At 39.5% G+C, this 15,058-nt stretch overlaps 1 protein-coding gene across 1 annotated transcript; it reads left to right on the plus strand.

Moving 5' to 3' along the window:
* The first annotated feature begins 3,577 nt into the window (after nt 1-3,577).
* Nucleotides 3,578-6,217, plus strand: LOC133831960 (uncharacterized). Its single transcript, XM_062262361.1, has 3 exons — nt 3,578-3,682; nt 3,800-4,426; nt 5,852-6,217. Exons 1-3 carry the CDS (start codon nt 3,578-3,580, stop codon nt 6,215-6,217), a joined length of 1,098 nt encoding a protein of 365 aa, XP_062118345.1.
* The last annotated feature ends 8,841 nt before the right edge of the window (nt 6,218-15,058 follow it).

The raw sequence follows: 15,058 nt of genomic DNA on the forward strand, positions 1-15,058 counted from the left end.
TTTATTTGTTTTATATTTTAACCTGTTAATTACACTTAGAGCACGTTTTTTACCAAAGGACTCAGGTAGTGAGTCAAATTTCTGGTCCACCGTTCACCGTAACTGTTCTGGGGTAGCCAGGGCGTTACAATCCAACAATCCATATTCCATGCATATAACCCAGCTTGGGAAACCACCCCAACATGTCATGGAAAAACAACCAAGGAGCACAACCACCATACCCTAATAATGCACTCTAGTATCCACCTCACCAACCAACATATGGGCTCAACCCTAAACCCTACTATGATCCTTGCCCATCCCAACCACCACCAAACCCTCAAGTGAACCCATCAACACCACAACCTGACTAGCTGAACCAATTCATGACAGAGACAAGGTCTTCAATAAGGAATTTGGTGACACAAATTGGTCAGATAGCGAAGTTAACATTAGATAGGGCTCAAGGAAATTTACTGAGCTCCAGAGAGGTAAATCCCAAGGAGCAATGTTAGGCGGTCACTTTGAGGAGTGAGACCAAGTAGGAAGGGCCTTTAGTTCAAAAGGAACAGGTGAAGACTTAGTATCAACAGGTAGCTACACCAGTGCAGAAAAATATCACTGAAGATATGCAGAAAAAAAAAAAGGGAAAGACAAGGCTAAGAAAGTGGAAACTGCACCAAAAATACCGCATCCTCAAAGGTTTCGAAAAGTGAATCTTGACAAGCAATTTTCTAAATTTCTCTAGGTATTCAAGAAACTTCACATCAACATATCATTTGTAGAGGCTCTAGAACAAATGCCTAGTTATAAGTTCATGAAGGATATACAGTCTAAGAAGAGAAGAATGGAAGAATATGAGACAGTAGCCTTGACTGAAGAATGCAATGCCATATTACAGCGAAAGCTTCCTCAAAATTTAAGGGATCCATGGAGCTTTACAATACCTTGCACCATTGGTAATTTTCAGTGTCAAAGAGAGTTATGTGATTTGGGTGCAAGTATTAATCTGATGTTGCTCTCTATATGTCCAAGACTGGGACTAGAAGAAGCTCGCCCCACCACAGTCACACTTCAATTGGCAGACAAATCAACCAAGCATCCTTGAGGTATTATTGAAGATGTTCTGGTAAAGGTGGTCAAATTTATCTTCCTTGTAGATTTTATAGTACTTGACATGGAGGAAGATGAAGATGTTCCTATTATCTTAGGGATGCCATTTTTAGCCACTGGGCAAGCATTGATAGATGTATTGAAGGGGGAGTTGAAGTTAAGGGTTCAAGGTGAGGAGGTGGTCTTCAATGTGTTCAAGGCTTTGACTTATCCTTGGGAAAGTGATAGTTGTTGCAGTGTGAATGTTTTAGATGAAGAATGTTCAAAGGAGAAGCCTACAGAAGATCCTCTTGAGTTGAGTCTGATATCGAGCCCAGAAGAATGTGATGGTACTGAGGCCATTGAGTATGTGAAATGGTTGAACGTAGATGGGTAGCTATACAAGAAAAAGTATGAAGAATTGGGTCAAGGGTCTGAGTGACCACTTCCATCCATAGAGAAGCCACCAACTCTAGAGATGAAGTCTCTACCTGAGCACCTCTGCTACACTTATTTGGGTGAGAAAAAGACATTGTCTGTCATTATTTATGCGTCTTTATCTACTATGGAAGAAGATAAATCACTCAGAGTATTAAGGGCTCATAATTTAGCCATTGGATGGACGCTAGCTGATATAAAAGGTATAAGCCCCTTAACTGTTATGCATCATATTTTGATGGAAGATGACAGCAAGCCAAATATCGATGCTTAGAGGAGGCTGAATCCCTCAATGAAGGAGGTGGTAAGAAAGGAAATCTTGAAGTGGTTGGGCACGGGAGTAATATACCCAATTTCGGACAGTGCATGGATTAGTCCAATTCAAGTGGTTTCTAAGAAGGGAGGAATGACAGTGGTCAAGAATGATAACAGTGAGCTCATTCCCACTCATACTATTACGGGGTGGAGAACATGCATTTACTACCAAAAACTTAATAAGGCAACAAGGAAAGATCATTTTCCTTTGCCTTTCATGGACCAGATGTTGGATAGATTAGCGGGCCATCTTTACTACTGCTTTTTGGAAGGGTACTCTGGTTATCACCAAATTCTGATAGCTCCCGAGACCAGGAGAAAACTACATTTACTTGTCCCTACGGTACATTCGCCTTCTGGAGAATGATGTTTTTATTATGTAACGTTTTAACCACGTTTCAACGCTGTATGATGTCCATATTCTCTGACATGGTGGAAAAAAGGTATAGAAATTTTTATGGATGATTTTTCAGTCTTTGGTTCTTCATTTTATGGATGTCTAAAAAATGTGGAGATGGTATTGAGGAGATGTGAAGAGTCGAATTTGGTCTTGAACTGTGAGAAATGTCATTTCATGGTGACTGAAGGAATTTTGTTAGGTCATAAAATATCCAGCAAGGGCATTGAGGTAGACCATGCAAAGATCTCTATTATAGAGAACCTATCATCACCAGTTTCTGTAAAAGGTGTTCGAAGTTTTTTGGGTCACGTTGGGTTTTATAGAAGGTTTATTAAGGACTTTTCAAGGATTTTGAAGCCTTTGTCAACCTTGCTCATGAATGGAATTACTTTTAATTTCGATGCTGGATGTTTGAGGGCATTTCACACCCTAAAAGAGAAATTAATCATCACATCAATTGTAGTATCACCGGATTGGAATCTTCCATTTGAGCTTATGTGCGATGCAAGTGATTATGCGGTGGGAATGGTATTGGAGCAGAGGGTGGACAAAGTGTTCCGGACCATATACTATGCTAGTAGGACTCTTAATGATGTGCAATTGAACTATGCCACTACCAAGAAAGAGTTACTACCAATAGTATTTGCCTTTGACAAGTTTAGACCTTATCTAATTAGTAATAAGGTAATAGTCTATACCGACCATTCAGCGATTAAATATCTTATGACCAAGAAGGATGTCAAGCCACGTCTTATTCGTTGGGTCTTATTGTTGCAAGAATTTGATATGGAGATTCAGGATAAAAAGGGGACAGAAAATTTGGTAGTGGATCACCTATCGAGATTATACATTTAGAATGGGAAAAGTGAAAGGGTTGTTCAAATTGATGTTAACTTTCCGGATGAGCAAATTTTTTTTCGTAAGTGAAGATGATGGGGTGCCTTGGTTTGTAGACTATGTTAATTTTTTAGTATCCAAAGTTCCACCTCCGGATATGTCAACGCAACAGCTAAAGAAGTATTATTTGGAGGTTAAGCATTACTATTGGGAAGAGCCCATTCTTTATAGACATTGTGCAAATCAAGTGATTTAGAGATGTGTGCATGAGGATGAGATGTGGTTTATTTTAATGCATTTCCACACTCTGCAGTGTGGTATCATTTTGGGGCTACTAGGACAACGCCAAAGGTGCTACACTCGAGATTCTATTGGCCTACTTTGTTCAAGGATGCCAATTTATTTATTAAGAGTTGCGATCCCTGTCAACAGACCGAGAACATTTCTAGATGGGATTAAATGCCTATGATTGGAATTCTGGAAATGGAATTATTTGTTGTGTGGGGGATCGTTTTCATGGGGCCATTTTCATCATCATTATATAACAAATACATCTTACTAGTTGTAGACTATGTATCTAAGTGGGTGGAAGCAGCAGCAACACCTACAAATGACAGGAAGGTAATTCTGAATTTTCTACATAAACACATCTTTACCCAGTTTGGGACCCCTCGAGCAATCATAAGCAATAAAGGGAGTCATTTCTGTAACCATAGTTTTACTTCTCTTTGTGCTCAGTATGAATTTTGTCACTGCACTGTGTTGGCTTATCACCCTCAAGGTAATGGACAGGAGGAAGTATCAAACCGAGCAATAAATAGCATCCTTGAAAAGACAGTTAAGACTTTGAGGAAGGATTGGTCAAAAAGGCTCGATGATTCTCTATGGGCTTATAGGAAAACATTCAAAACACCCATAGAAATGTCACCTTATCACTTGGTTTTTGGGAAGGCTTGTCATTTTCCTGTGGAGCTTGAGCATCACTTATATTGGGCTGTTAAGAAATTGAATTTCTATTTGTACAAGGCTGGAGAAAATAGGCACATGGAGTTAAAAGAATTGGATGAATTTCGTAATGAGGCCTATGAGAATGCAAAGATATACAAGGAGAAGTCGAAGGCATTTCATGACAAGCGTATTCTTCACAAGGACTTTCAACCGGGGGACAAAGTGCTGCTATATAATTCAAGGTTGAAGTTGTTTCCGGGCAAGTTGAAGTCTAGATGGTCAGGACCTTTCACAATGGTTACAATATTGTCGTATGGTGCAGTACAAGTTCACAGTGAAAAGACGAGAAATTTTAAGGTGAACTATCAACAATTAAAGCATTACATAGATGGTCAGGTGGATCAAGTCAAGTCTGTGGTAATTTTGAGTCCCATTTAAGTGGGAAGGCAACGTCTGGCTAAATGGCGTTAACGACAACGCTGTAGGAGGCATTCCTATAATTTATTTATTTTTTGTTTTAATTTTTAATTAGTTGAACAATTTTATTTAATTTTGTTTCATTCATTTTTATTTTAGTTTTAGAGTAGGTTGTATTTAGGAACTATGCAATTCGTGAAAAGATGGCTTCAAAATACGTTTGGAGGTCAAGTTACGACTTGCTTTAGCTAAGTCGCGGCTCCTAGAAGTGTAAAAACTTAAGAAACAAATTGTTGGTTTCTGGGGGAATTAGGGCCGCGACTTGCTCTTATAAGTCACGACCGTAGAAAAAGTCAGAGAGCACAGAAAGGTATGTGTAGAGGCGGGTCGCGACTTGCTCTTATAAGTCGCGATGCGCTAGGAATTTAGAGAGCAATGCCCTTCTGGATGAAACAGGCAGGTCGCGACTTGCTCTTATGAGTCATGGTGCCTGCAATAAGGAATTCGAAACACAAACCGTGATTTGCAATAGCTGAATCGCGGAACGCCTCCATCAAGAGGAGAAAAATATGTGAAAATCTGCTTTTTCTTAAAACACAAACCCCATTCCGAACATTCCTTTTTCAAACCCAACTTTTTTAGATTTCCTCCCATTCTCCCATCTTCATCCTCCTTAAAACCATCATAAATCCAAACCCAAACCTTCATAGATTTGTCTTCTATTCCATTCCTTCTTCTAATCAAAACCCTAGATAACCTCCTATGTGGCATTGAAGAGAAGAGGAGTATTTGAAGATTGTGGGCAACATCAACACATCAAAGGCAAGTAAGTCTCTAATTTTCTATGTTCTTCAAGTTCTGGGATTGAATTAGTTTTGTGATAGGTAGAAAAGATATTTCATTGGAATTTTGGGACAAATTGCAAGTATGTATTGTGTTCTTTCAATTGGTAGTGTGATTTGCCTATTGTTGGGGTGTTCTTCATTTATGGGAAGTAAGAAATTTAAGATGAGGTGTTGTCATATTTTAGTAATAGCATTTGAAGAATTTTGTTGTAATAGGGCCACAGAGAAATCCCAATAGGGCAGCCTCATCGAATAATGCCAATCGACCATCCACATCCCGAGACCCACCACCACAACAACAGCCAGCCCCACCACCACCACCCCCTCCTCAAGAGTTTGACCCCTGTAGATTTATTAGTAAGGATGCCTTTGATCATTATCAAAGGTTGTCTCAAAGACAAGTAATTCAAAAACAAGGGATGGAATTCCAGGACCACCCATATCTTCAGGAAACCTATGAAATCATTCCAGCCGAGATTCAAGGTAGAAATTGGCAGAGTTTTGTGGACCATTGTATGACAAAGGCCAATTTCTCAATGGTTTATGGGTTCTATGTCAATTTTTCGGAAGTGGTTAATAGGAAGTTCTTTGTACGGGGGTGTGGGTGGAGTGCAATATTGACAACATCGATGCTTTATATGGATTACCAGTGATGTCGCAGAAGGATGATGAGTATTATCAGCTGGCCTATTATAGTGACATAGATTGGAATGATGTTGCTGAGACATTGGGAATTCTAGGACCTAGTTTTGTGATCCAAGATGGGCACCCAAACAATTTCAAGAGGTTTCAAATGAACCGAGTGGCTAAGGCTTGGACACTTTTTGTGAGTGTGAGGCTTATGCCTAATACTCATCTATCTGAAGTTGGGACCGATCGGTGTCTCCTTGTGTTATGCCATCATGAAGGGACTTTCAGTGGATATTGGAAGAGTGATACACACTAGTATCTGTGACTTGTGCTAACTGAGTACCACTGCTGGCTTAGGGCATGGCTCAATGATTACGGATTTGTGCGAGGTGTGGGAGGTGCCCAAATACCTAAGTGATATTTATAGGAAAGTCATGGGGCCTGTTTCTTGAGTTTCCGTGCTCAAGTTCAACACACCATCTTTGGAGCCTCCTGCACCACAACCCCGTGGAGCGAGAGCTGAAGAGGAGGGAGACCGCAATAATGAACCCGCAAATGTCCATGTTACCCAAGAAGATGTGGGGAGGAGCGAGGAGCAACCACCATTTTTGGCTATACAACCACCACAGGATCCTAACACTGCTCGGTTGGATTACATCATCCGCCAAAACCAACATACTCATAATTACTTGGGCCAATTCCATGACTTTCATAGGGCCCAAGTGGAGCGCCAAAACGAGTTGGCATATCAGTGGTCCAATCAAGAGGAGGACAAGCATTATTTTCCATATCCACCACCATGGCTTCCTTTCCAAGACCCACCGCCATTTTGAGATTCATAGCAAGGTAAATCTTCTTTTCCTTCACTTTTATTATAACAATGGGGACAATGTTTCATTTAAGTTTTGGGGGAGAGACTAAAAATTTGTTTGTTTGTTTTTAGTCTTGTTCATTTGTGTATATGTGTTATGTTGAGTGTGGTGTTATGAGTATTTATGTTTTGTGTCTTGTGAGTCTTATTTTAAGGTTTGAGTCTAACGTGAATCTATTTTGAACTATGATTATCGATGTAGATAAAATGAATGATAGATTGTATAATCCGAAGAAAATGAATTCATAAAAACTTGTGTGCTTGGTTAACTACTCTTGTATTTCATTTTTATCTTGCCAACATTGTTAAAAACCTTTTCATGATTTTTGATTTGTGCACTTGAGTTTTTTAAGCATATTGAATGGGCTTGCGAAATGTTTTGGTAGAAAATTATAAATTCTAGAACTTGCTTACTTGTTGTTTGAGCCAAAATAATATATCATGCTTGAACAGAAAAATGATTTAGGCCATCAATTGGATCGTTTGAGCCTTTCTAGCCAACCTTGAATTTAGTTATTCTATTATTACCTTGTTGAGCCTAATATTGTTACTTTTTGTTCTTGTGTCACTATTTTAGCCCAAATGTAAGAACCCTGATTATTTGTCCATCCCGTTACTATACCATGAGTATGTGAATTGTGAATGAGGGGATGAATTGTAATGGGGGTTTAATTTTGATGTAGCTATGGAATTTTGAAAAGTAAAAAAGAGAGAAAAAAATCAATTAAAACTACACTCCTCTCTTGAACAATGGAAAGAAATAAGTTTGGGGGAGTTTAGTATAATATCCCTTTGAAAATTAAGGAAAATAAATAAAAGGAATCGCTAGGAACACATATTTGGGATTTGGTTGTAAGTAGATGGGTCATGTGCTTATGGTATTTTTGAACTTAAAATTATCTTCTCATCCACCTTTACCCAAGCCTAACATTATAAGTTTATAAAGTCCTATTGATCTCTTAGCATGTTTTGATTTATATTAGTGGAGAATGGCAAGTAAGTGCACTTGGAATAATTGGAAAGTTTGTTTGTTGGATGGAAATTTGATATGCATGAATGAGTTGAGTGTGTTATTTATTGAGCATGACTAGGTTTTCATGGATGTTGATAGGTTAAAGTGTTTTAGAGGAGTAGTTTGACTGAAATTCTGGATTGTAATTCATGTTTAGTAATTTTCTGAGAATTATGTGATCTACATTCATGACTTGGAGGCATATAAAAAAAATTTCGTTCATTGGGTTCACGTTAAAACTGTGTTTTGTGTTTAGTTATGTTTTGTGAGTTTGTGTCCTTTGCTCGAGGGCGAGCAAAGATTAAGTTTGGGGGAGTTTGATAAGTTCATTTTAGGGTCATTTTGGAGTGTGTTTTTATAGTGGTTTTGAGTCTATTTGTAAGTTTTGTGCAAGATTATGCTTTTGTTTTGTTTTATTTTTAGATTTTTCTATGAATCGCGGGATGAAATGGAAAGAAGTGGAGTTGGTGGACAAAAAGGGGCAATTTTACGATGTTTGGAATCATTTGGCATGAGTTCTTATCATTCTAGAGAATTCGAGAAGATTTGAGGTGAAGAAAAAGGTTGAAAAGTGAAAATTGGGGATAAGAGGAATTAAGGCCGCGACTTGATCGAGCAAGCCACTGCTCAGCAAAGTCAGAGGCTGCCTAATCTACTAAGAGTTTAAGGTCTGGGACTTGGTCAAGAGGGGTCGCGGCGCTAGAGGAAGTCGAGACTATTCCAAGATGCCTTAGAAGACACAGGCTAAGACTTGGGTGAAGAGGGCTCCAGCGCCTGAAGGCCCAAACGAAAGTTGAATGCCTTAGAAAAGATACGGGTCGCAACTTAAGAAAGCCCAAGTCGTGGCCCGCCTTGCCAACGAAGAAGGATTAGTGCTTTTATAATTTCAGACTTTAGGTTTTAATAGAAATTAGGTTAGATTTTTAATTACGAATTTGATAGCAGTTTTGACTCTTAAACATTATTTTTCTGCAGTTTCATATTTTATTTTCTTCAAGCTTTTAAATTTTATGAGTATGAACAATTAATCTTTTGTGTTAGTCATGTTTGATATGAACTAAACACTTAACTCTAGGGTTTAATGTATTCGCTTGGATGCTTGTTAATTTGCTATGAAAGACAATTAATTTATTTTTCTTTTATCCTATATTTGTATGGTTTGTTCTTAATGCTTGTGAATAACTGGTCAATATTTACATGTTTAATGATTTTGATTCGAGATCCGAAAGGGGATAATTGAATAGTCTATAGCCATACAGACATAGATTGCATATAGGACGATAGTATCTATATGATTTTTGTAGCATTTAAGGTTTCTAGATTTATTGCCTGCTATATGTTAAAACTTATCACAGGTATGTAGAAAGTATGCATATAGGTTGAGATCTTTTTACCTTGAAAAAGAATTAAGATTACTTTTGTTAACCCGCTATTAAGATAGAAATTGAAGAATTGATTGTTCTTAATAGTAAAATTGACAAGTGGAAAAGTTGATGAAATTAATACCCTGGGTTTTTATTTATTGAATTACTTTTTATTACTGTTTATGTTTAATTTGAATTCTGCAATTTAGTTTAATAATCACTCTAGTTTTAACAGTCAAATAGAAATTAAGAATTAATTATTGGTAATTGATTATAGTCTCTGTGGGAACGATTTGGATTTACTATCTATATTATTTGAGACGATTGTATATACTTTCGCATATAAAATCGCTAATGGGCTGAACCACAGCTGCATCATCCGTTACCACTCTAGCGGGCTGAACGGGGGTTTGGATGGTTCCTACAACAACAGGCTCTGCCTCTTCTAAATTTATTCTTGAGCTTGAGCCAAGAACTCATTTACACTCTTCACCCTTTTTCTTTGGAGTTCTTTCCACAAATTTCCTCCTACGGTAATTCCCATTCTCATAGCCATGAGCTTAGAGTTATCATCAACGTCTCTAGCTTGGGACGTTGCATTTGTGAATCAGTTGAGGTATGCCTTCAGGGATTCACCGGGCTGCTGCTTGATATTAGCCAATGAATCGACCTCTACTTGGGTCTCTATGGCAACCCAAAATTGTCTCTTGAACTCAGAAGACAATTTTTTCTATGAGGTGATTGAATGCTTTTTATATTTCTTGAACCACAGTTTGGCTGGTCCAGTCAACGTTACAGGGAACAAGATACACCTTTGGTCGAAATTTACATTGTGAGCCATCATCAGCGTGTTGAAGGTCCCTAGGTGATTGGACATATCAGTGGTTCCATCATATGTGGGCATGGTTGGCATCCTAAAGCCAACAAAATACGGAGTTGCTACAATATAGGGAGTGAAAGGCTCGAACTCCTCATCAGAATCACAATCATTAATGCCTTTTCCAGACATAAGTATTTTCATTTTCTCCTCCATTAAGATTAGTCGCTCGAGGGTTGGATCCTTGGTCTCTAGGTTATTTGGGAGTTTATTATCAGCTCCACGTTAGATGGGTTATTATCCCTCCAAGCTTGAGCTTGGTTAGGTGGAACATTCCCATTGTCACATACAATAGTCGGATCTCCCCTGGCCTGAGTGTAACTCAAATCATTGTGGCGAGTTGGGTGTCCTCTTTGTGAGTTCAAATGATCACGCAGGTCAGAATGTGGGTTGAAGCGAAGGCTTTGTGCGGAGCTTAAATGATTCCTTGGGTCACTCTTGTGCCTGGCTCCGTGCTGCCTCTCTGTCCAGTAGCTTCCATTTGCGAAGCTTACAGCTCGTGGCTAGGATCGAGGACTTGGATTATTAGCGCAAGATCGTGGGATATAAACCTCTTCTGAGGGTGGAGGATTTATCCTACTGTTCCCTCTGGCTGAAGCATTCCCCTGTGGGGGAGGTGGCGTTGGATGTCGAATCGACGATGGAGTGAAGCTATCCTTGTTCCATCAGGACGCACTAGATTAGCTTGTCCTCGGTCTACTCCAATTTCCTGGGTTGGAGGCAGTGCAGATTCGTTTCTCTATGTCGGAGCTGCTGGGCAAGGCACTAATGGATTTTTTGGGACGTCTCTTCTCCTTGAGTCAGGTTCAGCTCGCCCTGTCTGGCTAGGTTGATTCCTGGGAGTGTGAGTTGAATTATTATTCCTGCAAGGGTTGGCAGGTTGAGCATTTCCCGGAGTCCGTTCAGAAGGTACGAAACTCGGGGTCGTAGATTGGATGGAACGACTAACATTAGGTCGATGATTCCTGTGGGTATTGGTAGGTTGAGTATTTCGTGGAGTCCATTCAGAAGGTACGGAACTCAGAGTTACAGTTCTGACAGAGCCACAAATATTGAGTCATTCATGTGGGATCTGTGGGACCCACTTTGCCTCCTTCCGACATTAGCATCAGTTCCAAGAGGGGGTAATCGAGCCAAAATCTCCTTAATATTCTTGTTAGCGTGGGCAACATGGTTTCATAACTAGGCATTTTCCATCTCGATGGTTGTCAGTTACCCAGGATGGGGTTTTGGTGGGTGTGATGCTGAGCTCTCAGCATCGTCTTGGTCCACATGTTATTTTCCAAGACGACATTGTGTAGATGTGCCTTCTCCAGTGGGGATGGCCGCATGGTGAGCCTCCTCATCATCAAATTGCTCCATCTCGTTGTCGCGCATAGATTGAGTGACCACCATATTGTCTGTTAGGTGAAACTTGTGTGGGGAATTGAGCCTAATATGCTCTCAATGAAAGCACTAATCGGTTGACGCAGTTTTTTAGCAACAAGGGATTTATAAATCCGACAATTAGAGATATTAGGCTTTTTGTAAACCAAATGCATAAAAAGTAGCAAAAAACAAGAATGCAAAATGCTTGCATAATTTTACGTTGTTCAGTGGTTAAAATCCATCAATTTTACGAGTCACTCTTATTGATCTGTTTAGGACTCTAGAAGAAATTGTTTATGACAATTTCAACAGATTTTTTGCATACAGAAATCGATCCCTTTAACTGTCCATTCCCCTTGTATTTATAGGAGATTCTCATGGATAGTAATTGGTAACCGTACATTAATATGGTAATTGACCAATTTAGGTAACTTTTCATTTACATAAATATATGATTGCTTATTAAATTTATATCTTTTATATCGGGTAATAAATGCATAATAAAATATGGGCCTTTATGAGGTGTATAAAGAATCTCTGAGTCTTTTGGGATCCTTCACTATGCGTCATGACCAGGCTTCCACGAGCTGAACTCCTCATTCGAGCTGGATGTCGTAGGACTAATCTGAAATGACATGGGTCATGTTCAGAGCTTCACGAAGGCAATTTGGGTGACGCACATCTCGAACTAAGTTGTTGGTGCAAGAAGCGATTTGGAGACTATCTGGTTATCGTAAGCTGTCAAGTTTGACTCGAGATGCTCACTTCAAAGTCAGCATCTCACTTTCTTCATATGCTTGTCTGCCAACTGTACCCCATGCTGAGTAATTTAACTTGTATTTTTGGGGTACAACAAACTTCAATGAGCAAACTGTATTTTTTTTTATTAAAACTTTTGTATTGTATAAATTTTATTTTCTTCATGTGATATTAAATTTGTTTTTTTTAATAGCTTTTAGTTATACCAGAAAAAAAAATCCCTTTTTTTTTTAAACTAGTGTGACCAATTTTTATTTTCGACACATGGATAAACTATAACTTCAATATTATATAATAGTGTATATTGCACTTATTTAAAACCTCTCACACATTTTTTGAAATATTTTGAATAATTTATTATGCCAGAGAATGGGGTTTAAACAATATATTTTATGTGTGTACAAAAAGAAAACGTGCGAATGCAACAAGTTGTTTGAACTTTGTTTTCGATATAGTAAATTATTCAAAAATTTCCAAGAATGTGTGGGAATTTTTAAATAACTACAATATACATTGTCTAAAAAGTGGTCATACCAGAGGCACTTTCACGAATCGGACGCCTACAACGTGGAGTTTTGCCTGGTTGGTTTGGGTTCCAACTAATCCTTCGAATCCAACTTTACAGGTGCGAAAATGGGGCTTAAAGATGGGGTGCTCGATGGATTCGAGTTGGATTAGTGGTTGTGTGGCATTTTCGGATCTACCCAGGGAGCCATGGGTGTGGTGGTGCCTATGATGGAGCAGAGAGGGTGATTCTCAGCTACTCAGGTCGACTTTGGTGTGAACTCTCTTATTGGTGGGAGGGTGGTCGGGTCTCTCGCACCTTTAGGTTCTAATGGGTGAGGTGGTGGTCCTCATGGTGGGTTGGCTGGAAGTGGACTTAAGAAATACAGAAATGAAAAAAATTATATTGAGTATGAATAGTATATATAATCAATTGAGATTTTACAGAATACAAAATTGGTCCAATGGTCACTATACACGTGTTGCCTCACACTCTTCTATGTAACAAGAATTTGTTATCAGCTGAATATTCTAGAGTAAATGACTCATTCAGTGGTACTACATGGTTGTACACGTGGGAGCTGATGTGTTGCTTTTACACCACCCCTCAAACGAAAGGGTGATGTTGTCACTCCGAGTTTGGAAACCAGAATTTGGAATCGTGTGTGAGAGAGGCTCTTGGTCAGACAATCAGCTATTTGATCTGATGAGGGAATGTAGCGTACTTCCAGCTCCTTCTTCAACACTTTATCACGTACAAAGTGTACATCGAGCTCAATGTGCTTTTTCCTTGCATGGTAGACTGGATTAGATGCTAATGCTCCTGCGCTAACATTGTCACACCAAATGATTGTCTTTGGAATAACAAAGAGCTTCAGCTCTTGTAGAAGAGACTCAATCCATGTAATTTCTGCAGTGACTTAAGCTAGAGCTTGGTATTCAGATTCAGTACTTGATCTTGAGACAACCGCCTGTTTCTTGGATGACCATGACACTAATGTATTTCCAAGATAAACACAATAACCAGCCACCGAACGTCTATCATCTGGGCAGCAAGCCCAATCAGCATCGGAAAACCCTGTGATATTCAGTCTCTCACTGTAAGCAATGTGAAGACCGACATTTACACTGCCTTTCAAGTATCGCAGAATCCGTTTGGTATCACTCCAATGTGTTGTGGTTGGTTCCTGGAGGAATTGACTCAGTTTGTTAACATAGTATGCTATGTCTGGCCGTGTGTGGCAGAGATATTGGAGAGCACCAATGAGACTGCGGTAGTGAGTTGGATTTTTCAGTGGGTCTCCATCGGTCCGAGATAATGGTCTTCGTACAGTCATAGGTGTAGGTACCGGCTTCAGGTTCCTCATATCAAATTTGGTCAGAAGCTCTTCAATGTATTTGGTCTGTGTTAGATACAAACCAGTGTCATCTCTGTGAACTTCTATACCAAGGAAGAAATTCAAAGGCCCAAGGTCTTTGAGGGTGAAACTCTTATTGAGGGCAGCTATAAAACCATGGACAGCTTTGGAGTTATTCCCTGCCACAATGATGTCGTCCACATATATCAAAACCAAGATTTTTACTTTGCCATGAGTGTAGAAGAAGAGTGAGTTATCAGCTTTAATTTATGAACCTCCAAGTGAGTAGTGTCCGTTTGAGTCTATCGAACCACGCACAAGGCACCTATTTTAATCCATACAGAGACTTGTGGAGTTTGCATACATGGTGCGGCTTATCTTGGTCCTCAAATCCTTGTGGTTGTGTCATGTAAACATCCTCTTCAAGAGTGCCATTTAGGAAGGCATTATTGATGTCAAGCTGTCGGATTTCCCACTGCATAGAAACAGTTATGGTGAGTACTATACGAACAGTGGAGGCTTTTACCATATGACTAAATGTCTCTCCAAAATCAATTCCGGGTCATTGGTGAAAGCCTTTGGCCACTAAGCATGCCTTAAAGCGCTGAAAAGAACCATCTGAGTTGGTTTTTACCTTAAAGACCCATTTGTTACCAACCAAGTTGTAATGAGGTTGAGGAGGAACAAGGGACCACGTGTCATTGGCTGTTAAGGCACTAAATTCCTCATTCATAGCAGCACGCCACCCATCATGTTGTAAGGCATCATTCACAGTGGCTGGTTCATCGCAACTGGAGGTCCAAACAGCCTGACCAAGATAGACTTTGGGCTTGTAAATGTCGTGCTTCGAGCGGGTAACCATAGGATGAGATGGTTTGGATGGAGCAGGTGAAGGAGAGGAATTAGTGTGGCTAGAGGAAGTCTGAGAACCAGCTGGTGATGCACAAATAGAGTTAGAAGGACAAGATGTACTAGGTGAAGTGTGAGTGATTACCTGTGTGTGAGGAGAAGAGGTGTGATCAGCAGGTGGTGCTACGACAGTGG

This window comes from Humulus lupulus, chromosome 4 (assembly GCF_963169125.1).
Source record: "Humulus lupulus chromosome 4, drHumLupu1.1, whole genome shotgun sequence".
NCBI classification, from domain to species: domain Eukaryota; kingdom Viridiplantae; phylum Streptophyta; class Magnoliopsida; order Rosales; family Cannabaceae; genus Humulus; species Humulus lupulus.